At 37.7% G+C, this 23918-nt stretch overlaps 1 protein-coding gene across 21 annotated transcripts in view; it reads left to right on the forward strand.

Moving 5' to 3' along the window:
- Window positions 1-23918, forward strand: part of HEMG2 (Flavin containing amine oxidoreductase family) — a 139148-nt gene that overhangs the window by 46727 nt on the left and 68503 nt on the right. For 3 of the 21 annotated variants that reach the window (XM_088869791.1, XM_088869790.1, XM_088869789.1), the window contains 5 exons: window positions 2613-2972; window positions 3245-3323; window positions 10117-10167; window positions 10352-10408; window positions 23097-23185. In XM_088869791.1, the coding sequence (XP_088725917.1) occupies window positions 2956-2972; window positions 3245-3323; window positions 10117-10167; window positions 10352-10408; window positions 23097-23185 (293 nt within the window). In that variant the 5' untranslated portion in view covers window positions 2613-2955. Of the gene's footprint in view, window positions 1-2612; window positions 2973-3244; window positions 3324-10116; window positions 10168-10351; window positions 10409-23096; window positions 23191-23918 lie in introns of all 21 variants that reach the window. The other 18 variants (XM_088869794.1, XM_088869792.1, XM_088869793.1 and 15 more) reach the window with 7 other exon arrangements.

Consider the following 23918-nt stretch of genomic DNA (forward strand, 5'->3'; position numbering starts at 1 on the left):
CATGGCTGCCTGCACACACATCACATGGGTCACATGAGGCTTACAGAGAAAATGGGTCTGACAAGTCTCCACCACCCCAAACTCCGACGTCCTCGTTAGATGCTTGGCCTTTGCTGGGTCCCCATAAACTTCAGTTCCAACCAACACCCATTTTAGCCACTAAGCCTCCCCATCATGCCACACAGTCGATCCTCGTGCAACCACCATGCGCCTGAGTGAGTGGTCAGCTCTCCCACCACCACGTCCCACTTGCCGCCTGCATGGCTGTACCTCATGCCACCACCGCATCTAGATTTAATGGCTAGGTCTACCGATGCCACCATCACCAATGTTGTTTCCTGCAGATGTCGTCCAACTGCTCCTCTTGGGTCTTGACATGAGCCTCGCGCGATACCTGCAATGCAAGTAACTTCTACTAGGTCGAGGTGGTCTAACTAGGTTTTGTAGGAACTCTTAATAACAAATTGGGCTGGGCTTGAAGGCATTGAATCCTCCTATGGCTGGATCCAAGTCCCCACATGTTCCCTTCCTTATTTACTTAATTATAAAGATACGCTTTTAAAGATTCTATAGAAAAAAATAAATTTTAAAACTTCTGAATTTTTTATAAAATTCCCAATAATATTTCTTATAATAAAAATAAGATATTCAAATGTGGAATGGTACTAATGAGTCAAACTAAGGGACGGTAATGACATTCCACCTGACCTAGTAACCACGATCGGCAACTGTCTTCTCAAACCAACCCAACAAAGACCCATAACCCACAATCTTATGCAAGGGCTCATGATTGACTTGTCAAAGTTGGCCAATAAACAGTGGTACTGTACTCTCGAAATGTGGATTTCAGTTTCTCCTTTTAAGAGCAGGTCTAGTACGTGTCACTTTAGTATAAAGGTGGCTCTCTATGCACATGCACACGTATCTCTAGAGGGTTTTATCTCGGTAATGTGGTTGTCATGTGTACATTCCATGTGGAAGTTTGTTGAGGCTTTGGCCCTCACTCTCACAAGCTTACAACTGCACACACATAGTTCTCCTAGCCTACAAATATCCTTCCTGGCATCTCTCTGACCTCGACAAGGGAAAACCCACTGTGAAACCTTCTTAGTAGTGCCACATGTCCAAGGGTAAAGTTTTTGGACATAACTAGGGTCATTAACCACCAAAAATGTAGGGCATGATCCTTTATAAATATCATTTTTACAAGTCTCCAGGCCTTAAAAGGCCACAAATTCCAATAGACAATGCACACAATAACTTCTCAATCAACTATAGGGAGAACATGCTTTTGTTTAAAAGCCGGTGCACAAAGCTCTTTCCACTATACGCACGATAAAACCCCAAAACAAGTCATTCACAACTGCTGCAACAAACCTTGCAGAATTTCACACTTGTTACGCTCGACTTCTTACATTCGAGGAACCTTTCAATGGCATGAACATGCACAACATACATAGGCCACCATGTTGGCCTCACACACATAACAAGGAATATTTCTTGACGAAATCAGTACTAACAGAATTAGGTTTTTCTCTCTTTCTTTTGTTTTTTTGAAAAGAAAAATGTAGCTATTTCCTTAAAGAAGAGAGAAGAAGAAAATAAGCAGATCAGTGCTTTGATACCATTTGAAGATTACATGAACAGTATTGTGAACAATACCATGAGCAGTAAAAAGTGTCATAACTAGAGAGAGGGTAAAGAAGAGGAAAATAAAGAAAGAAGAGAGAAATGATGAAAGCGTAGAGGGGAGAGAGTGACATGAGATTCAGCCACCCTATGGCCCACTAGTATCTTTTTTAAATGTTTGTTTAGGGTCTACAAAGGATAAAAATACCCTCAATGAAAATAAGTATCCCAAAGTATATAAAAGTAGCAGAAATTCCCCAATACACGAAATAAGTTATTCTTTAATAACCCAATCTATAAGTTCTGCCATCCATTGGTCCTCACTCTGTTTTATTTTGACTTTATTCTATATCCTGTCATATTTAATTCATGTTATTATCTTATTGCTTAGTGATAACAATACTAAGTCACAGACTTTGTATGTCCCATCAGGCAAAACTTTTTACGATGTTGGTACTGGTTGTCCTCCACCACTGAGTTTAATTTTAAGTCGACATTTCTCTTGCAGATTGAGTAATTTCTATACAATGTGGCTCATGTGTGCATCCATGGAACATCTTTTCGATGAGCTCTTACCTTGTATACTTTTGCGCATGATAATTTCAAATACCTTCAAGGATTTAATTGTTAGGATGACACTACTTACTTTTTCTGTTGGAATTGGAGATAAGATAGTTTGTGTTTAGGTGAACGTGAGAATCCTCGTTCAATTATCCATGGGATTAGTGAAATGGTTTTTTTAATATCCGTGCATCACAAAAGTTAGCTAGTTTTACATTGGCTCCCTTTGTCATGCACTTGTCCATTGGCACCACTTGTACATATGGTTTGCTTTCGCCAGTGAAACTCTTTTATACATATCATTTATGTTCAATATGCTACAAATGCAATGCTTATTGTTTTCAGTTATTGATTTACCCTCTTAATAAATATGAAATAATTGCATAATTGTTCACCTCTTGCTCCTTGTCCTTCACCTTTAGGAAACTGCTTTGTGGAGGTTCAACACACTTATCATAGCCAGTTCCAAACCCAGAGCTCAGTAGCACACTGTTTCCAAAATAAATTCCCCAACAAGTTCCTTGACAAAGTAGGAGGGCATTCTTCCCTACCATTACATAGGTCTCTTGGCTAGAGAGGAACAGATTCAGCAAAAGAGAAAGATGACATTAATCTAATAAGCTTTACTGAGAGTGATTATATGGAAAATCTGAAGTTGCATCCCAGACACCCACATACCTCCTTCAAGGAGATGAGCTTTTATTTACATGAGACGGGCATTGTCCACCTCACACCAAGAGCAATGATGATGTAATTTTATGAGAGATGTACCGAGAACACCTGTACGTTGTTGAGCTCGTGTAGATCCCTTTTTAATTCAGTGTTATATATATATATATATATATATATACATATATATATATATATATCTTTACATCTTTCACATTAATGCAATGAGTTGGGTGCCCATTCAAGCCACTCGCGAACTAGCAAAAAGTAATGCTATTAATTATACATACTTAGAAAAACTATAATTGTATATATTCAGCATCTTATGTCTTTTGTCCAACTTTACTATGCTTTTGTGATAATTGGTATTCTGATTATGTATTAGATTGTTGGTGCAGACAGAAAGTGAGATGGAAGTCAAAAGATTGATTGATGATCTGGGACTTCGTGAAAAGCAACAATTTGTATGGTCCTACTCATAAGTACTGAGCATTGTAACTGTGCTAATATTATGTCAAATAATTGTTATATTTTTATTATTGTAGCTCAATTGGATGTTTGCTTGATATTGTTATTTTCTGCCATGCATAGCTAGATAATGTAGTTTTAACTAGTTGTGCAGGACCATTCTTATTTCTTTTTCTGGTTCAAACCTTGATTTGTGGATTTATTATATATGATTTTAAAGTTGTGATACTGTTGCTTTGATTTTAGAACTAATTGGTTTTTAGGAACAAAAACTCTTCATACCAGTATGGTCTTCTAAAGCAGTCACTTGACATGGAATCTTGATTTAGGAAAGGCATGGAAGAGTGAACATGGCTGGATAATACATCTTGATTATACAGTTCTTGTTGATGACACCTTTATTAGTATCGCTGTAGTGAATGAGAACTAAATTTGTGAAAGAGGAAATTGTGTTGGTGACATGCAAGAACTCTATAAAAGGATAACATCTTATTCTAATTGCAGTGATGCAACATTCATGATAGATGTTCTAGTGGGAATTGGCCTGCCTTTTTTGAATGGGATTGCAGAAGTGAAAAAGCAATCATGGAGAACCTGATTCTTGGGAATATGCCAATCAAAGTTGATGAAGAAGCTGTACCTCTCCTAATCTTAGATGCCTGGATATGGATATGGATATGGATATGTATGGGCAGTCAGGATATGCCTTGGTGTCGCATATGATCCATGTCAAGGATACAGCTACCGGTAAAGTATCCAACACATTATTGCATGTATAATATATAGCCTAGGTTACAACAACGCAAGTGTTGTGTGTATTTAGGAGAATCCAACACCCAAGTGCATGAGACACTCATGATGACACACATACAAACACAGGAAATTTGTGTCGACATGCATATTTGGAAATTTTTATTTTTTTTGTTTTTGTTTATTTGGATTCATGAATATACATGTATGGTGTGTTGATGTGTACACCACATAAATGGGAAATCCATGTTCAAGAAAAATCAGTTGAAGCAAAAGGAAGGGGCTCATGTCGTCTTAAATGTTAGTTCTTATAACCCCAACATTTCTACTAGTCCGTGGGAGACGAAGAAACAATTGTAGGGGGACAAAGTTCTAGAATCAACCTTGAAATGTAGAGCCTTTGTAACAAGTTTTAGGTGGTGAAAACCTGGAAATGATCAGCCTTTGTAACAAGTTTAGGTGAGGAAATGTGGGTACAAAAGGACCAAAGCATGCCTCAATTTCTGTTGTGAAAAGGAGAAACTAAAATGCTCCCATTGTGGGTAGATGAGACCCGCTCGATAGCACTTTTTGGATTTGCATCCACACTTTAGACCCAAAAGCAAAGGAGTTCAAGTGTCAATAGGATATTGATTGAGAGGAGAAACATAAGTTGCACAGCCCAATGTATTAGATCCAAGAACCATGTTATCGAGGAATTTTAGCACCAGTTGGATGCTCTCAGGGCTGCCTTCGCTCTAAGACACTAGTGGAGCAGCTAGGTATGCATGCATCTGTGAACCATGTCCTCTAATCTACCTTTTTTGCACCCTAGATCATTGATTTTGGGTCTGTTGATCATACAACTGGAAGAAGTTGCTTTTCTGTTCTTTTATCCTATTTCTTGTGAACTAGTGAAGTTAAACTTGCTATTGAATCCATGACCGTTGCCTTTGGGAGTGGAACACATAAGTTTTCATCAACCTTGAAAGGTGGCAATGTTGAACAATCACTGTGTATAAATTCAAAAATTTCTTTTATTAATACTGGCATGCCTACTTACAATAGCAAGTTACAATGCAAAGAGTATGAAAAATAAACCCTACTACCGTGAAAAATAAACCCTAGTACATTTTAAGGACCCGCTCTGCCTTAGGATCGCCTCTAAAGGACTTGTGTACACCCCACTCTGAATCACTAAACTGATGGTGCATTGAGCTCATGGTCCCTGCTGAATCCTCTTCAAGATGGAAAGTTCTATGGCAAAACCCAAATTTTATTGGGGTAGAGAGCATAACGGCATGCCTATTATGCAACATTTAGTCATGTGGTGAAGTGGGCATGATTATAGTTATTTAGTCAATTATAGGTTATTGTATGTTTATGGGTAGCAACTTGGTATCCTGGTGTAGCAAGATACAAACACAACTAGCAAGTCAAGACGGAGGTTGAATATAAGGCAAGGGTAGTACTCCCTTTTGAAATATGGATAAGGAGCCTTGCTTGGATTCTTGGTTTCAAATTGTGCAGTAGCATACTATGCTGTTATAATTTAAGTGCACTAGCCATCTCCATCAATCCAATGCTTCATAAAGAGACCAAACATATGCAAATGGATCAACCCTTTGTGAGAGAGTAAATTAACAATAGAGAAATAATCATGAAGTTTCTTGGGACCAACAAATACATGGCATAGGTGGCAGACAGTTTGTTTTGAAGGTGTTGACCATGAAGAGACATGGATTTCTAAAAGGAAAGCTTTCCATGATTATTGCCTATGTGCAGGTTCATCATCATCATCATCCTCATTGCCTTTTTTCAACTATTTGGGGTGGGGCTAGACGAATCCTTGTCTGCCATTCTATTTTATCAAGGGCCATACCCTTTGTGAGGCCATAAGTCCCCATATAGCTTCTCACTACTGCCAACCATGTCCTTTTGGGCTTACCTCTTGCCTTTTTTGAGCCTTCCATTTCAACTTACTACCTCCTAACAGGTACTGTATTGGGTCTACGCTGCACATGACTAACCCACCTTAGTCTACTTTCTCTCATCTTATCGCCTATTGGTGCCAAACCTAAGTTCATTCGAATGGTATTTATTTCGAATTGTATCCCTTCTTATTTTACCCCTCATCCATCTCAACGTCTTCATCTTAGCTACACTCATCGTATGGGCATGTTGCTTCTTGACCGCCCAACATTTTGCCCAATAAAGCTATCTTGGTTTCACAGCTGTCTTATAGAACTTGCCCTTCAGCTTCATTGGTATGTCGTGATCACATAATACTCCGGTTGCATGTCTCCACTTACGCCCAATTGGCTTTAATTATATGTGCAAAATTTTCTTCAATCTCTCAATTTTCATGAATTATCGACTCTTGTGTGCATGTATGTAGTCCAAAACCTAAGTGTATTGGACTATCTGTTTTCAATTCACCTACTCTCCTTAACTTGTGCATAACTTCTCTTCTTCTTTCCATTTGAATACTTTCCATATGTCATGATGCATGATTTATGTTTTGCTTTATGTTCTATTTTTCTATTTGTATGATTTTAAATATACAAGCATTGAAGGAGTATCATATATTCGGGTTGTATCAGGTCAATACTGGTATGCTGAGAGTAGAGAAATCTCTAAGTTATTTTAGCTCCCAATCACTTTCCAAACCACAAGATCCTGCACAATTCAGCATTTTCAGAGGCGCATCAGGCATAAGATATGTTTTGGAATGAGATATTATTTACAACTTTAAGGGCTGATCTTTGGTAGAAGAAACATATCAGATAAAATTAACTTCCAATGGTGAATCATCAGTGAGCAGTGAACAGATTGTTTGCAAATCTGGTCATATTGACTGCAGCTCTTATAGTCCACTATCAGATTACTGGAAGATTCAGACTGATTACTGGGAAACTAGCTATTGATAGTGCTTGGATAGTTGTTTAAGCATTTAACGGTCATGGAAGAAAATACTGACTTGCAATAAATGGAGAAGAGAGCTGTTACCAAATCCTCTGTTAACACTTAGGTCCTGATTAAAGGGTTATGCACTTTACTGAAACCTCTCATGGGCTCAGTTCCTCTAGCCTAAGGCCTCTTCTTACAGAACCAATCACAAGTCCATGTCTCTTAGTTCCAAAAGAGTGAGAGATGACATGTTCATCTCCTTGCTCTGCACAATTGGTCTTACTGTAGTTGAGGTCCAGGCAAAGTGTTTTTCGGTGCAGATACATCTAAACACCTTGCATTGTCCTTAAGATTATTTAAGTATAGTTTCCTCTGCAAGACTAATAAGGTGTCAATTGATAATGGGAAAGTGCTAAAATGAAAAATAGAAGCTTGGATGTTTTCAAACTCATAGTCAATCCCAGAAGGCAGTGAAGTAATCAAGACTAGCCCCTTGACTTGATAAGAATTTCCATAGTTGCTACTGGGATTGAAGGTTCCATTGAGGACATCTCATTCTAAACCAATGAAGGAAATGGAGTGGATTAAATTCACTAGTGTATAGAGTATGTTTAGAAAAGCATTGGGGGGCACTAGTTCTCTCACCTCTTTAGATGTTGAGTCTAAATTGCTTATCTTGCCAATACTATTGCGTTGCTTGCTCAGTTCTTGAGTGGGTCCCTTGATATGCTAGGATTGCCCAAATTCATTTTTATTTTTATTTACAATTTACTAATGTATTGTCATGCATGAAATTTCCTATCACTCTGACAGTCTGATTAGATCAGAGTTTCGGAGATGCTAGATTGATTTACAAAACTGGCAGTTATACAAAGAAGTCCACCCTATGTAGTTCCCCGTGGCTAGTGTGTCAGCTAAGCTATTTGTTTCTCTCCAAGTATGCAAAAAATTTGCCTCTATGCATGTACTTCTATCCCATATTTCATCAAATATTGACCATGCTTCATGGACCTTTGAATCATCTTTTTTCCAAGCTATAAGATTAGTGAGTCCCCTTCAAAGATGATTGAATAAAATTTGGTTTTAGGAGGCGAACTCTGAAAAGGAGGGTGATGGCCTTTGCCTCGTTTGAATCAATAGCACTAGCAGGGCCGAAGAATGTATTCAGAGCCTCAGCGTTATGATCTCAAAACACCCTTCCCACTTGTGAGGGACCACTGTTTTTCAAGAATTACCATCGAGTTAATGGTACTTTCAGGTGGAGCTTTCCAAGCACCTGATCTGTCATCTCTTACTTTGTATGTCTGTGCCATTGATTTCCTTTGTGTGAAGAAATTTGTGATCACCCACCCCAAAATTCTCTTTAAACAAGTGTCCATGAAATATTTGGGCCCTGAGTTTCTCCATCATACTGAAAGCCCTTGTAAATGAGCTCTTTAAAGGTCTTCTTGTTCCTTTTGGTCCAAATAGCCCAACAGCCATGCAAAGCGTGAAAACCTCTCAAAGGAATCTAAGGTAAACCATCAACACTGCTCAGTCCATGTAAGCCTGAATGACTTCAAGGAAAGGACCATATATCTCTTGCTATGCTGCAATGCTAGAGGAGATGGCTGATAGTTTTTTCGCTTTCCCTGCACGTGTTGCATCTGTTAGGTATTTGCAAGCCTCGGTGCTGCAAGTGGTGAATGGTAAGGACTTACCCTAGATGGACAACTTCCTGAGAGCTTGCATTCTAGACGATGCCTTAAGGCTCCATTCTTTGGGGTGCTTTGGGATGTAGATTAGTTTCTTTCAACTTATCATAGATTGACTTGACTGTAAATTCACCCCTTCTATTCAACTCCAGGTTATCCCCAGACCTGCCATAGCTTTTCTTTCACATGAGTCCCATTTGAGCAAACAAAATTTGTGCTGGCTTGCTGGACCGCTTATATGGAACTTTCACTTCATTCGATCTATTTTATGAATCACCACCACTGGCATCTTAAATAAATTTAGGCCTGTTAGACATTAGTGGACAACTCAGGTATCATACAGGTAATATCTATGACTATGCTTGTGGTGGGTCTGTCTATGGAGTCATATTACGTTCTGTTTATGTTATATTAGGTTGTGTTTATGTTTCTTTGAACATTTTCCTTTTCTACTTAAGATTTGTCCCTCAATTATGTAAAAAGGAAATTGTTACTATTGTAGTGCAACATAACATAGGTATTGAATTTAGATACACATTTAGAGTTTCAATGATCAAGTAGTTCCTTAAAGATTGATATTCCAAAAGTGATGAAGACTGGATGCAACAATATGCATGATAAGGATTTGTATTGAACTCTTTTAATAGCAAAGTTTGGGATGTTGGATCCATAGGGTGCGGAGGACACTGTATGCAAAGTTACAATTTAATAAGGCATAATAACTGCAGTGCTGTCCCTTTCTCTGAAAAAGGAGAAAAAAGAAAGAAAAAGAAAAAAGGAAAAGAAAGAAAAAACACTTTTGCTGTCAAGGACATATAACTGCAGAGTTCCTGATAAATGACAGCCATGTGTCATGAGGCTGCTTTGATGGACAACGAAAATTTTAACTGATTTGTGTCTGAGATACAAAACCCCTTGGAAGTTGTATCCTGTATGGAATTATGGAATTTGTAAGCTATAACAATATCAGGGGGAAGAGGCTCTCAGTTGCTCTCAATTATCTTGGCAGCAAGGATTGATGTCATTTGCACTGCTTGGCATTTAGCTGGGGCCATGTACTTGCTGTCTACCTTCTTGTTGTTAGGCCTCGTTTTGCATTTTGAACGGTTTGGTTATGGATTTTTTTTCCTATTTTTTTTCCGTATGACTAACCTGGCAATTTACAATACATTGAGGTTTCATTTTGAAGTACTAATTATTCATAAAATTTTCTTATTCTTATTGTCCTTTATATCTAATTTTGTATTTAATCGCTAAACATTCTATCTTTCATTTTGCCAACAGGGGTGTGAGAAATTTAAGGAATATCATTGTGTATATTTTTTTTGAACTTTTTTCTTGGGGATTTTTGAATAAATTCCTTATCTATGCTTGCGGTCTGCTTTCTATTTTATTGTTATGGGTTTTAGTATCCTCTAACAATTTTCTGGTAATCTAACCCAATTGTCATGTACAGCCCATTTCACAGAACAAAAGGTTCATTGCAAGAAATGGAACACCTGTATTGGTAAGTTTTATATTGACTGGTATTTGGTTCTGATTTGGTGTCATTCTTTTTTGTTCTAATTTAGTTTTCCATGTTGTCCTTGATGATTAGCTTGTGAGCAAATTGTTAATGCATTGTTGGAAAGCATGGGAAATAATTTGTGTCTTACATACAATTTTCATGTCTTCCTTTGCTTGTACAACAGATTCCATCAAATCCTCTTGCGCTGTTTGGGAGCAAGCTCCTTTCTCCACATTCCAAGGTTGGTCAGGTGTATTTAAAGATTAATATATGAATTGTATGTGTAGCAACTATTGTGGGCTCATGCAACTGTTATGGGCTCTTGCCCATTAAAATCTATGTAATTCTAGGAAATCATCTCATTTTCTTTTACCAATAGGTAAGTTTTCATCCCAAACTCCTTTCTTTTTCAGCAACATTACATTCCCAGCAACCTCATATTTCTTGCAAACTCACATTTCCAGCATCATATTGCCAGCAACCTCATATTTCCAGCAATCTCACAGTTTCAGCAACCTCACAGTAATGCCAATCTCCTTTTTTTTTAGCAACCTCATATTTCCGGCAAATCGTATTTCAAACAACCTCATATTTCCAGCAATCTCATATTTCCAAAAACCTCACATTTGAACTAAGGAATTAGTACCTTGAAAAAAAAACAAAAAAAGGGCCTTAAGGTTTCTAGTTCGAGAAAGAAGGAAAATCTCAGAAATTAAACACAATAGTTCCATTGGAAGCAGTCAATATGACCACCCAGGATTAATGATTACTACAGTTAAGCTAGATGGGAAAAACTTCTTAGAAGGGTCCTATTCGGCCAAAATGTTCCTAGGAAACTGGAGGATGGGTTATATCACAGGAAATGTGAGAGAGCTTCCCACAAATGATCCATCCCATGATGAATGCGAAAGTGAGAACTTGGCAATAATGACATGACTCCTTCATTCCATGCAGCGCTGTTTGTTTCTTAAGTCTGCAAAGGTTATATGGGAGGCAGTAGCCAAGGCATACTCACAACAATATGATATGGCAAGGATTTGCCAATTGCATCGTAAAATAGTGAATTTGCAGCGAGGAGAAATAATTGTAGAAGAGTACTTTGGGATACCAAGGCAACAACGGGAAGGATTGGGCCTCTATCAACCTATTAATCCCAAAGTTGATGACATTAAAAACAGTCCGAGCAAAATCAGCAAACTCTTAATCTAGGGTTTCATTATAGCCCTACCTCTAATTTTCTTTTGGGTGGCGTAACACAAATATAGAGGAGAGAGGGTGGCTTGCCTCCCTATGGGGGTAAAGAGGGGGGAGGCACGTGTTTTTAAATTCAAAGAGTGAATAAAAATATGACGTGAGGGAGAGAACTTGGTGCTTGAGAGAGAGACAAAGATCGTGTTTTGTGTTTCAAATAAATTCGAACTAGGTCTTTAAATAAAAGAAAATCTATCTCCCAATTTAAATAGAAATTCCTTAAGTATGCCTTATCTAATTTCTACCTAGACCTTTTAGGATAATTTAAGAAATTTGTAGGGTGAGAGATATTTAATTAGAGCTATCCTTCCCACAAATCAGCTATCATGATTTTGGATGGAAAAATAGGAACCTTATTCCCTTAGATTTTGGTCCAAGTTCCACTCCTATTTAAATTTGAAATGCAATCATACTTAATCATTATTTAGATCTCCCATATTCAAGGATGATCTATATTTTAAAATTCTCACTAGAATAGGAAACCAAATCTTATTTAAAATCAAAATATTTTCTATTTATTTATTAAAAATAGGAACCTTATCCTTTTAGATTTTGACCAAGTCCAACTCCTATTTAAATTTGAAATACAAACTTAAATATTATCTAGATCTCCTATAATCAGGGATGATCTATATTTCAAAACTCTCACTAGAAAAGGAGACCAAATCTTATTTAAAATCAAAAGATTTCCTATTTAAAATAAAATTTGAAACAAGAATGTGGGGTGTGCCCCCTTTTAGCATAAAAAGTGGCGTGTCTCCCCTTTGTCTGAAAAGTGACGTGCCACCTTAGGAGGTCATGTGGGCCCCAACATGGGTGGCACACACGTGGGCGTTGGATCCTTGGTCCCCACATGTGCCTTATCAAGTTATTAACATATCAGAAATACCTTTTTAATGAAAATTACAGCAGAAATAATATTTTAAAATTTTGAAAAAATATTTAAAAATCATAAAAATATTTTTAATACCAAAATAAAATATACTAGGAGTCTCATTTCAGGGGCTAAAAAATAGCAACAATCTGGACACCCCACGCGGTGCATAAACCATGATCGACTACTATTTTCTTACCTAACCCAATAAAAATCCATTACCCACAGTCTCATTTCAGGGGCTCATGATTGGCTTGTTAAAGTTAGACATTAAATAGTGGGATCATGATCCTATGATGTAGATTTCATTTCCCCTTTAAGAGCAAGTCTAGCACTTGTCACCACAATGAAAAGGGGTTCTTTATGTACATGTACACATGTCCTTTTATAGGGATGCTTCTCAATAATACGACCGTCATGTGTACCTGTTGTGCCGAAGTTTGTTGAGGATTTGACCCTTGCTCTCATGGGCCTGCAACCGCACAAAGGAGGCCACATAGTTCTCTTGGCCTACAAACATCATCCCTGAGCACCTCTTCGACTTCAACAAGGAATGACTCACAACCACCCTTCTCAGTAGTGCTGCATGCCTAGGGGTAAGGGTTTTGGACATGGTCAAGGCCATAACTGCCCAACCCTTAGTCAGTTAACACACACATTCCTACTGAAGTGCATATTCAACTATAAAATATGATATTTACAAGCTCTCTAGGCCTTTAGGGGCCACAAAACCGAACAATAAGTGTCCATATTGTATCAAGTGAGGGGCAAGAAACCTTAACCACACAATCGAATCTATCGAGTCTAAGAGATTAGGCCATCAAAGATTTACAACACCAATTGACTGCTCGTAAAGCTTCACTCAGCTTTAAAACGCTGGTGAAGCCGTTTGGTACATATGAAATTGCAAATCATTCTTCCAACTCCACCTCTTCTACATCCTAGATAATTGATTCAAGGACTATTGACCATATGACAGGAAAGAAAGTCAGTGTTTGGTCATTTTCTTGCTTCTAGTGAAGTTAAACTTGCGGATGGATCAATGATTGGTGCCTCTGGGAATGGTACATATAAACTTTCATCACCCTTTTCCTTACCCTCTGTAATACATATGCCTTCTTTTCCTTCGAATCTTCTTTCTGTTAGTAACTTGACAAAACAACTAAATTGCAGTGTCACATTTTACCCCTCTCATTGTCTTTTTCAGAACCTAAACATGAGGAAGACAATTGGTGGTGGTTGTGATGACAATAGGTTGTACCTGTTCAACACAGGATGCACTTTTATTGCTCTTTGCATCGAGTTTCGTAGTCATGAGCAAGTCATCTTGTGGCACCCCTGCTTAGGCCACAATGTCTCTGAAATCTTTGAAGTTGTTGTTTACAGATAAGTTTGTTTCTTTGAATGTTCCTTAGTTACAATGTGAGACTTGTCCTTTTGAATGTTCTTGATGGTTCTTTTCATTTTGAACTTCTCCACCATAAACTTCCTTTGTTTCTCCTCCACCAAAATTTTTTGGTTGTCTGCTCTGTTCATACACTGCGGCCGGCTTGGAACAAATTAGGACCTCAGTCTACCAGATGCATGTTCTTAGGATACTCAAACTCTCATAAAGGATAAAAGTGTTACTATCCGGAAAGTAAAAAACATATGTTTCAAAGGATGCTACCTTCTTTGATAATATACCCTATTTTTCTTCTCAAAGAGATTCGATATCCACTACGCCATTCGACAATCCTGTATCACAGATAGTTCCAATAATCTAACCAAGGTACTGGTGAAATCTATTGAGAAACAACGGAAAGTGCACACCTGGAAAAAGAATAAGGGAAAGACTAATGTAAACGTTCAACTCCAACTCATTGGCTCGTCACGTACTTCTTATCCTCCTACCCTATATCTTTTGGAATTAGTTACCTATTGCCAAAAGAAAAGGAAAACAGAATTGTACTTCTCATCCGATCAGTAAGTTTTTTTCTTATGCTTCATTTTTACCTTCTTTTCATGCTTACATTTGCTTTATTTCGTCTGTTTTAATTCCCACCAAAGTTGCAGATGTATTGGCTCATCTACAGTGGAAAGCAGCCATGCTTGAGGAAATGATTGCCTTTGAGAAGCAGTGAGCTTGAGATGTAACTGATCGGCCAAAAAGGCAACCTGTAGTAGGATGCATGTGGTTTTATACCCTGAGATGGTTCAATTGAGAGATGCAAAGCTTGTCAAGGGGCTAAGGGTTTTGCACAGTTAAAACGGGCTGATTATAAGGACACTTTTGCTACTTTTATCTATTGCAGCAAATAGCAAATGGTCATTCCTCCAACTAGATGTGAAGAATGCTTTTCTCCATGGAGATTTATAAGAGAAAGTGTATATGAAATTACCGTATGGGTTTTATCCTCAGGGGCAGAAAGGGAAGGTGTGCAAGTTGAGGAAAGCTACATATAGATCGAAATGGTAACTTTGAGCTTGGTTCAAGAAGTTCAGTATAGCAATATGTCAATTTGATTTTCAAAGGAGTGTTTCTGATCATTTTGAAGAGTATTGTTCTACCACAATATTGATAGTGTATGTGGATGATATTTGTGCTCATAAGAGATAATGATCATGGAATTAAAAACGTGAAAGAGTTCTCGAGTGTGTTTTTTACTTCAAGGATCTTGGTCCATTGAAATACTTCCTTGGAATAAAGGTGGATAAGTCCAAACAAGGAAATTTTTTGTCTCAAAGGAAATATAATCGTGTTGTCCTCACTGACATAGAAATGCATGGAGGCAGACCAACATAATCTCCTAGAGTTGATCATAAATGTAGCATCGACTGTCAGAGCCTATGAGTAACCCTGGTGTATATTAGAGGTTAGTGGGTAGACTTATTTATCTGATTGTTACATGGGCATACAATGCATATGTTATAAACGTGGCAAGTCAGTTTATGTACTCACCATGCTCGCATCACTTGGAAGCTATTTATCTCATTTTATGATATTTAAAATCTACTCCAGGGAGGGCTACTTTATATCAGTCGTGGTCATCTTGGTGTACAAGGATTCTGCGATGTGGATTGGGCTGAGTGTTCTGTTGATCGACGATCTTCTTGTGGCTACTTTATGATACTGGGTGGTAATTTAGTCGCTTGGAAGAGTAAGAAGCAAAGTGTTGTAGCTCGATCTTCAGCAGAAGCCGATTATCGAGCAATGGAAAGTGCTACATGTAAAATAATTTGGTTATGTTCTCTTCTTCAGGAGATGGGTGTTAATGTATCAACTCCTGTTACTCTCATTGTGATAATCAAGTGTCAATTTATATTGCCTTGAATCCAGTATCTCATGAAAGAACCAAGTATATCGAGGTCGACTGCCACTTTGTCAGAGAAAAGGTTGCTTCAAAGATAATATGTACTCCGTTTGTTTGCTCCGAGAATCAATTGGCTGACATACTTACCAAGGCCTATAATAGGTTTCGACTGAAGGATATTTGGGCAAGCTGGGCATCTATGATATATATGCTCCAACTTGAGGGGTAGTGTAGCAATTGTTGTAGGCTTATGCAACTATTATGGGCTCATGCAATTAAAATATATGTAATAGCTGTAACTCCTATACATAATGGGCAGTGAACTTTACTAAAAAAAAGAAAAACTCCTATACATAATGGGCCTCATGAAGTGGCTATTATGGAATTATGGGCTCATGCCTATTAAAACCTGCAACTCCTATGAATACCGGACTGCATGCCCATTAGAACGTACTGTAACAGCTATTGTAACTCCTGCTGTAATGGTTGTAATTCTTTTGCATGTTGACCTACCCATAGTGTAACCCTCATAAGAATATGTGTATATGTAAGGCACATTGCCCTATGATTTGTCGGGTGCGAAAAACATATGTATTTACTTTATCTTATTATTAAATATTACTCTTTCTCTCTCTTATCTCCAATCTTAACAGTATGTATTGTAAAAGACACCACTTTGAATGTCAGCCACCTGATGATATTCTTGGTGCCATACATGTATGTTCGCATCCGATTGTCTTCTATTTTTGTCATTGGGATAGCTCCAATACATCTATGAACTGTACTCTTTGGTTGCTTCTGTCAAGCAGAATTTTTGTATCGTGATGATTCCAAGTTTTAAGGAATAAGAACTTGGTGTTTGCCTAGCACAAATCCTAGCTAGGAAGAGCACGCCACAAGTCTATTCTCTCTCTCTCTCTACAGACTGACAAACCTACACAAACATATAAGATTTACTCTTTTCATCACCCTCTCAATGTGTGTCTCTCTCTCGCTCTCTCACTCTCTCTCACTCTCTATAAGATGTACTCTATGTTGGGTTTATGTGGCCATTTAAAGGCCTTATGAGAGCATGTAAAACTATGACTATATTAATGTAATACTTCCAGTGGAAGCATGGTCCGGATGGACAGGCATGGTTTGGATGGACAATGTGGCATTGGTAATGCCGTGACTCACTTGAGTTTTGACAGGTTAGGGTTTAGTATGTCTAAAACTCGTAGCCCTTGGTATTTGTACACAACCAATAGGGGTTTCGTTGTGGTTTAACCCTTGATGAAGTCAGAGTTATGCTCAGGGTTGTGGCCAGGTGAATGGGTGTGCCCCCTGTGTGAGGTGGTTGGTTGGAGAGGACAGTGGCCAAATCCTCATCATTAGCATCGTATGACATGTACATTAGATAGCTGTTTGGGAAGTGACCCTTAGAGTGAGGGTGTATTGTCAACATGTGCCAAAGAGATGTCTCCCTACGACACTTGACTATGTTGGAAGGACCATGAGGTATTGTGCTAAAAATGGCTTTGGACTTGTCCTCAAGGAGGAACCCATAATCCATGGGCTAGGATCGTGTCTCCTTCATTTATTAGCTGACTTTGATAGTCCAAGCATGACCCTATGATGGACTGTAGGTCATGGGAACTGGTGGATTAGTTTGAGAAGATGATAAGGTGATGCAGTTTTTAAAAGGGATGGAGTCCTTAGTATATTTTTGATATTCCTAACTTTATGGATCTAATTTGTATCCAATTCATTTTAGTATGTTTAATTATGTTGTATTTATATTTTAGATAATTAAAATGAAATTTTGGAATTCTATGGATATTTTATTTTAGTGAAAGAGGTTTTTAAAAAAGCTAAAATCAATTTTCTAGATTTAGTTGTTTTAGAGAAAAATATTTAGTAATTTCCTAAAATTTGTTTTATTAATCTAAAATTAATTTGAGGGTGTGGGGGGCCATTAGAGCTTTGAGCCCACCACATAGGAGCCCACTTGGTGGGGGCATGGGGCCCTCATTGGCCCACGCTTGGTGGGACGCCCCACCTTATTCTTTCCTCATTGTGTGGCTTGTCAAGCAATCTTTCTAGATGGTTTTGAAATAATTAGAAAGTGTTATGAAATAAGGTTGATTGTTTTAAAAGAGGAAAGTGTAGAGATTGATGAAAATTAAATAAGTATCTAGTACTTTTTCTACACAAATATTTGATGTGAATAGAGTTATGGAAAATGAGGGATAATGGTCCTAGCTCATTCCTTTAATCGTGATGGTTGATCTAAGGAATGAAGTGTTAAGATCTCTTCACCTCACAGGTCTTCAAGATCTATCGTCAAGATTAAGTCTCATAATGATTGCAAAACCGTAGACTCAAAAAACTTTGGCCTCTTCTTTATAAATACTTTTATAGGGGTGTATTCTTTACACTTATGAACAAAGGTTGGCCTCTCTCTCCCTCTGAGGCAGGTACATGTTGAAGTTATGGGCTTTCAAGGCCTTGTAACTTGATCATAGTGGGAGTAAAATGATTCTAGGATCTTGGTGCACTGGGACCAAGAGTCATGGAAACCTTAGGACAGTCATGAGGAGGATTGGTGTATATATGAGAGGGATCGAGAGGTTTCAGGGTTGCCTCTAGTCAGGGTCGGTTATTGTTATTATTATGGAGCTCGATTGGGCCTTATGACTGGATGATTGGGCTAGGGCAATGTGAGTTTGTGTATGATGATGTGAGCTCGATGATTAGCTCCGTATGGGAAGGTTAGGGCTAACAGAGGACCTTGGCCTAAATCCTTAACTCTTAGAATCTTCTCATAGCATGTGCATAAACAGTCGCATATCATGGGAAGCTGACTCTTTCAGGAATCCACTTAGAAGAGGGATGCACATATGCTAAGAGAGGAACTCCCGCACCTTGTTTGTGCATGTCCTTTATGGGATGCACCTAAGATCTACTAGTACTTGAGGATTTAGGGTCACTCATTGATTTGACTTTAATAGGCTAATATCATGAGCTTCTGATTATACACTGTGGATTATGAGTTTGTTGGGTCATACTAAGAAGGTGGCTTTTGATTCTCGGTCTAACCAAGTAGAGTGCAATGATTCCTAATTCAACTCTATAGAATTGTAATTTCCTTTCGAAATATTTTTTAAATATTGTGAAAGTGGTTTATTTTTATGGAAACTGGTTAAAATGATTTTTAGTGATTTTTGAGAAATTTTCTTGATTTTTCTGAGCAAGAAAAAGTGTTTTCTAGAATTGATTTTGCAAAAAGATGATTAAGGACAGATCCCCTGGGATCCACACGAGACACGCAAATGGCCAATGGGTGTCCACGTGGGGCCATGGGGGCCTCCACATCTGCCCCACATGGAGAAGACGTGGAGGTGATGTCATTCCTCTTGGTGCCCTTGTAGGTCATTGTGTAATTTGTTATGTTGGGGTATTTTTTATAATATTGGATTTTGTGCAATTTTGGAAATTTTGAAAATTAATTTTGGCATAAGTTCAATGTTGTGTGAGCTCTTATAAAAGGGGTATAGTGTTTGTAATTAAAAGCTAAACCCTAAGGGTATATAGTAATTGTGCATTTAACCTCCTAGTTTATGTGGCATGATTTGATTGGCCCTACATGCTCTCATAAAATGGAGGGAAGTTTTGAAATTTTAATTTTTGCTGGAATTTTGATAAATTATCTCAAGGGTATGCCCTCTAACTTGATTTTCAGTGAAATTAAATGTAATGAGCATATGTATTTTAATACAAGGGAAATTGGAGTGAATTATGGTTATCAAAATGGAGGATAAGGGTGTTAAATCCATACCACACATCAAAATACATGATGGTGGATGGTGGGCTAGAATCAAGCCTCTCTTTGTTGCCATGGATGTTGGACTTCGATGGTCAAGATTAAAGCACATCTAAAGCATCTCTACACTCAACATTATAAATACCTCTTTAAATCTCTACACTTGAGCCGGAGGTGTCTTTAGAGACCACCATCGCAATATCCTCTTCACCTATTCATCGCAATATCCTCTTCACCTATTCATCGCAATATCCTCTTCACAATTGGCTGCCACCTCCGGAGGGCACCATCAAGCTCAATTTCAATGGATGTTCCCTGGGGAACCCCGGCCCTATAGGAGCTGGAGGTGTCTTTAGAGACCACCATCGCAATATCCTCTTCACGTATTTTGAACATCTAGTTCACAGAGATTCTCATTACACCGAAGCCATGGCCTTGCTGTTTGGTCTCAAAAGCTTCAACCATTCCTGGGGCTCACACCTTTTGGTGGAAGGAGACACACATAATATTTATATCTTGGGCAACCGGGACGACACCACCTCCATGTTACCTAGCTTCGATCTTTGATGAAATTGCTTACATTTGCAGGGACACACACGTCTCATGGAAGCATAGCTGGAGGACATGCAACGAGTTCACCGATCTCTTGGCGAAAGACTGGGCTAGGACCCAAGAAGAAGACCCGGTCCATCTCCTTTTTTGATCAGGACCAAGGAATACACACAATGTAGAACTTCTCATTGTTATCGGGCTATTCTATAAGCCCAATGTTTTGGTGAACCTACTGCAAATCTTTTGTAATTGGGCAGGCTTATAAGCCCACATTTTGTATAGGGTCTACTAACCATTTTTTGTACCGTGAGACCCGTCTAGAGGGTTCTCTCGGACTATCACACATCTGTATCCCAACTTCTCTTAGCAATATAAAAGTTAACCTTACTCAAAAAAAAAAAAAAAAAATCTCTACACTTGAGTTCACCCTTTCTCTCACTATAGTGGCACACCACTCTCTCTCACTCTAAGCCCTCTATTGTGGCACACTAAGGCTATCTCCTCTCCCTTTCTCTCTTCCAAAGTGCATGAAGGTGATGTGAGAGAAAGCTCTATAGAAACTCTATGAAGGCTCCATTAATGGTGATTCAGAGGTCAAATTCAAGCCATGGATGATCTACTATTAAGGCCTTCATCAATTCAGTAATATCTCATCAATTTTCTTCGATTCCAATTAATTCTCCTTGTTCTAAATTCTTAATTACAACATGCTTCCTTCATCCATTTGATGTTAAATAATTGATTTCTATGATTTACTTTGATGCCCTTTGATCCATATAGTTCAATGCATCATCCATGCACAAATTGATCAAATTTCCATGAGTTTTTTTTTTATGTGAGTTTAGAGCATTTTTTACTAATATTTCTCTGAGATTTTTACCAACAAATCAGTCAATTAGATCTTCATTTTGATGGTTCAAATTGGTGTTTTTATAAGAGGAGATTATGCCGAATTTATGTAGCTCGATTTATGAACTCTATTAACTGATTTTGTGTTTTAAGAGCCATGATTTCTCCCATGGTTTGCCCATTTGTTTTGATCATTTGATCTCTGCAAATTCTTCCATGTTTCAAGTGTATATCAGTAGATTGATTCACTATCGAATTGATTATTTTGGTGAGATTTTGGAAGGAAGATTTATATTTTAATCTCCATGCTTATGCTATTGATTTTCTTACCACATTGAGACTGATTTGTGCCTCATGTTTCTCCCACTTTTTCCCATGGTTTTAAATCTATTTTGTTAAGCCCTCTTATATGTTAAAATGTGCTATAAAAGTGTAGATGATATGATGCTTAAAGGCTTCCCTATTTGATGTTGCTATTGGCTTATGTGATTATACCATAGGAAGTCCTCCCATGGCATATGGTTAGACCCAAGGCTGTAAACAAGCAAAATGAGCTCTATGATCAGCTTCCCATGTTCCAATTCTATCCACACGCGCACTACTTGTTTTTGGTGGAGAAAGGAGTTTGAATTTAAAATGTATAAATTCCAAGGTTGTGTATACTTGGCCAATGTATTTGTATATCGCTGTATTTTTAGATCATGTGTATGATGAAGTGCTCAATCAATCTTCTTAATGTATATTGTGTCATGGACTATGGCAAGGGACCAATTAGAGTCTTTTGTTGTTTTAAAAGTATATTAGAGGCCAAGTTTAGTGGCTGGAATTGTTTTTGATGATGTAAAATTTAGTTGTCTTGAAATCAAGAGAAGGTTTTTGTTGTGTCACTTGGACTTGGTATTTATACATCTTTAGTACGCATCACTCTCTCGCTCTCTCTTATTCTCATTCTAATTTAGGGTTTTGATTACACTAAGCCTAGTGGAAACCCGAAGGGCCACACCCTAGTCATAAGGGGTGGCATGCCCAAGCCATTGAGGTGTTGTTTAAGCTTGTGCTTTGAGATTGTGTTTCTTCCATCCCATGTGATACTGTCATGCGGTTTTGCCTAAGCTTCCAAATTATGACACAAGTTTAGGACCAAGATCATGTGTGTTATTGGTGGAGGTGACCCATTGTAGGGTATACGAAGTCCTTGTTAACCTGAGGCAAGGTATTCGGTAATTCTAATGGCTCCATGTTTCTTGATTCTTCATGCATTGCTTTTTTGTATGATTATAAAGAATTGTTATGGCATGCAAGAGATGATCCTAGATTGTATTAGGGTTTATTGTGTTAATAAAATTGTAATGTTAGACACCTATAAGTGTTCTAGCTGGTATGAACAAAAGAAAGAAAGAATTTAACTGTATATACTGGGCTTGATCACATTGTCCACCTTTCACTCTTTTCATCTCCCTCTCACTCACTCCCTTTATTTGCTTACCCTTCGTTGCTTACCCCAAATAGTTGGGAAAAAGCTTTTAACGGTGATGATGATGGTTTGGCCTCTTTGCCTAGTCCATGAATTTTTTCACATCTCTCTTCCTTTCCGTGTTGTTAGAATTTTTAATTCTATATAAGAATATTTGAATTTCATTCTTCTCCATTTTGTTACTCATGTTTATCAAATCATGGCTTATTTGTAGAAGCAAGTTTGACAATGAGTTGTCCTTTCTTTTAGGAGCAAAATAGTTCTTAGCTTGAGGACTTTAAGCTGCCTTTTGATGGAGAAGATTCAGGCTATTACCCAAGTCTCATGCATTTGGGGCGCATGTTTCTTAAGTTGCCACGATCTTAAAACCTAAGAACGTGTAGCTTTGCGACCTTCATGGATTTATGATTGTTGATTATGATTGATGCCACTGATATGAATGTTCCATAGGATTTCAAATGATGTTGTTCATAATCAGAGGCGTCATCATCATAATCATAATCATCATCATCATCATCATCATTATCACTGTCCTTCTCTTTCTCCTTCTACTCCTTCTCTTTCTCCTTCTACTCTTTCTCTTTCTCATTCTCTTTTCTTGTTCTCATCTTCTTCCTTCTTCCTCGTTTTCTCCTCCTTCTCTTCTTTTCTCCTTCTTCTCCTCGTCCTTGTTGTAGTAGTTGTTGTTGTTGTCATCATGTTGTTGTTGTTGTTATTATTATTTTGAGATGACTTGACAATGTGATGCATTATTTCCTTCACATATACTACTTCTGTAATATTCTGTAATATAGATTTGTTGATGCACATACTGGAATTTTTTTTTTGCAGCTACGGGTTATTTTGGAACCTTTATTTTGGAGATCTTCAAATAGGAAAGGTGATATTTCAAAGGTGTCTGACCAAAATCTTCAAGAAAGGTGAGGTAGGCTGTTTATGTGTACAATTGGATTCATTATTGTTTTTGAAATGTCAATCAGATTCATTGTTAACTGTTCCATCTTAACCAGAAGGTCTATTTATTATAATGGTCCCTTGGACATTTTCCTGGTCACGTTAATTTCCATGTAACAAGTGGATATGGGTGATTATTAAACTTAAAAAAAATATGTATATAATTTGTTGAAGACAACATCTTAAACCAGAAGGTCTATTTATTAGAATGATCCCTTGGACATTTTCCTGGTCATGTTAATTTCCATGTAACAAGTGGATATGGGCGATTCTTAAACTTAAAAATAATATGATTTGTTTGTTTGTCTTAATATTGAATTGTTTTGTTCAGCAACATAAGGTTCATTGTTTAAGTCATGTGCAATGCAATGGAATCCATGTGATTCATATTGCAATATCATTTTTTGGGTAAATTATTGGAATGTTGTTTCTTGTGGTTCCTCATCTTTCCACTAATTTTCAAATTGCAGAATAATATATATCTTTGTTTTCTCTGAGCGGAATATGGTCTTAAGATTTGGAATTTGGAGAAAGTCAGGACTTTATAACAGTTGGTGTTTCCTCAGATTCAATGTTTCTATTTTTCAAAATTTTAGTAACCCTTTAGGGCCAGTTTCCTCCATCTTGTAGCCATATAGCAATGGTCACAGTTACCACTACAAGCAAATTCAGTAGTTATTGATTATTGTAAACCATGAG

The sequence above is a fragment of the Amborella trichopoda genome, chromosome 6 (assembly GCF_054954075.1).
Source record: "Amborella trichopoda isolate Santa Cruz 75 chromosome 6, AtrichopodaSantaCruz75HAP2 v2.0, whole genome shotgun sequence".
Classification (NCBI taxonomy): Eukaryota; Viridiplantae; Streptophyta; class Magnoliopsida; order Amborellales; family Amborellaceae; genus Amborella; species Amborella trichopoda.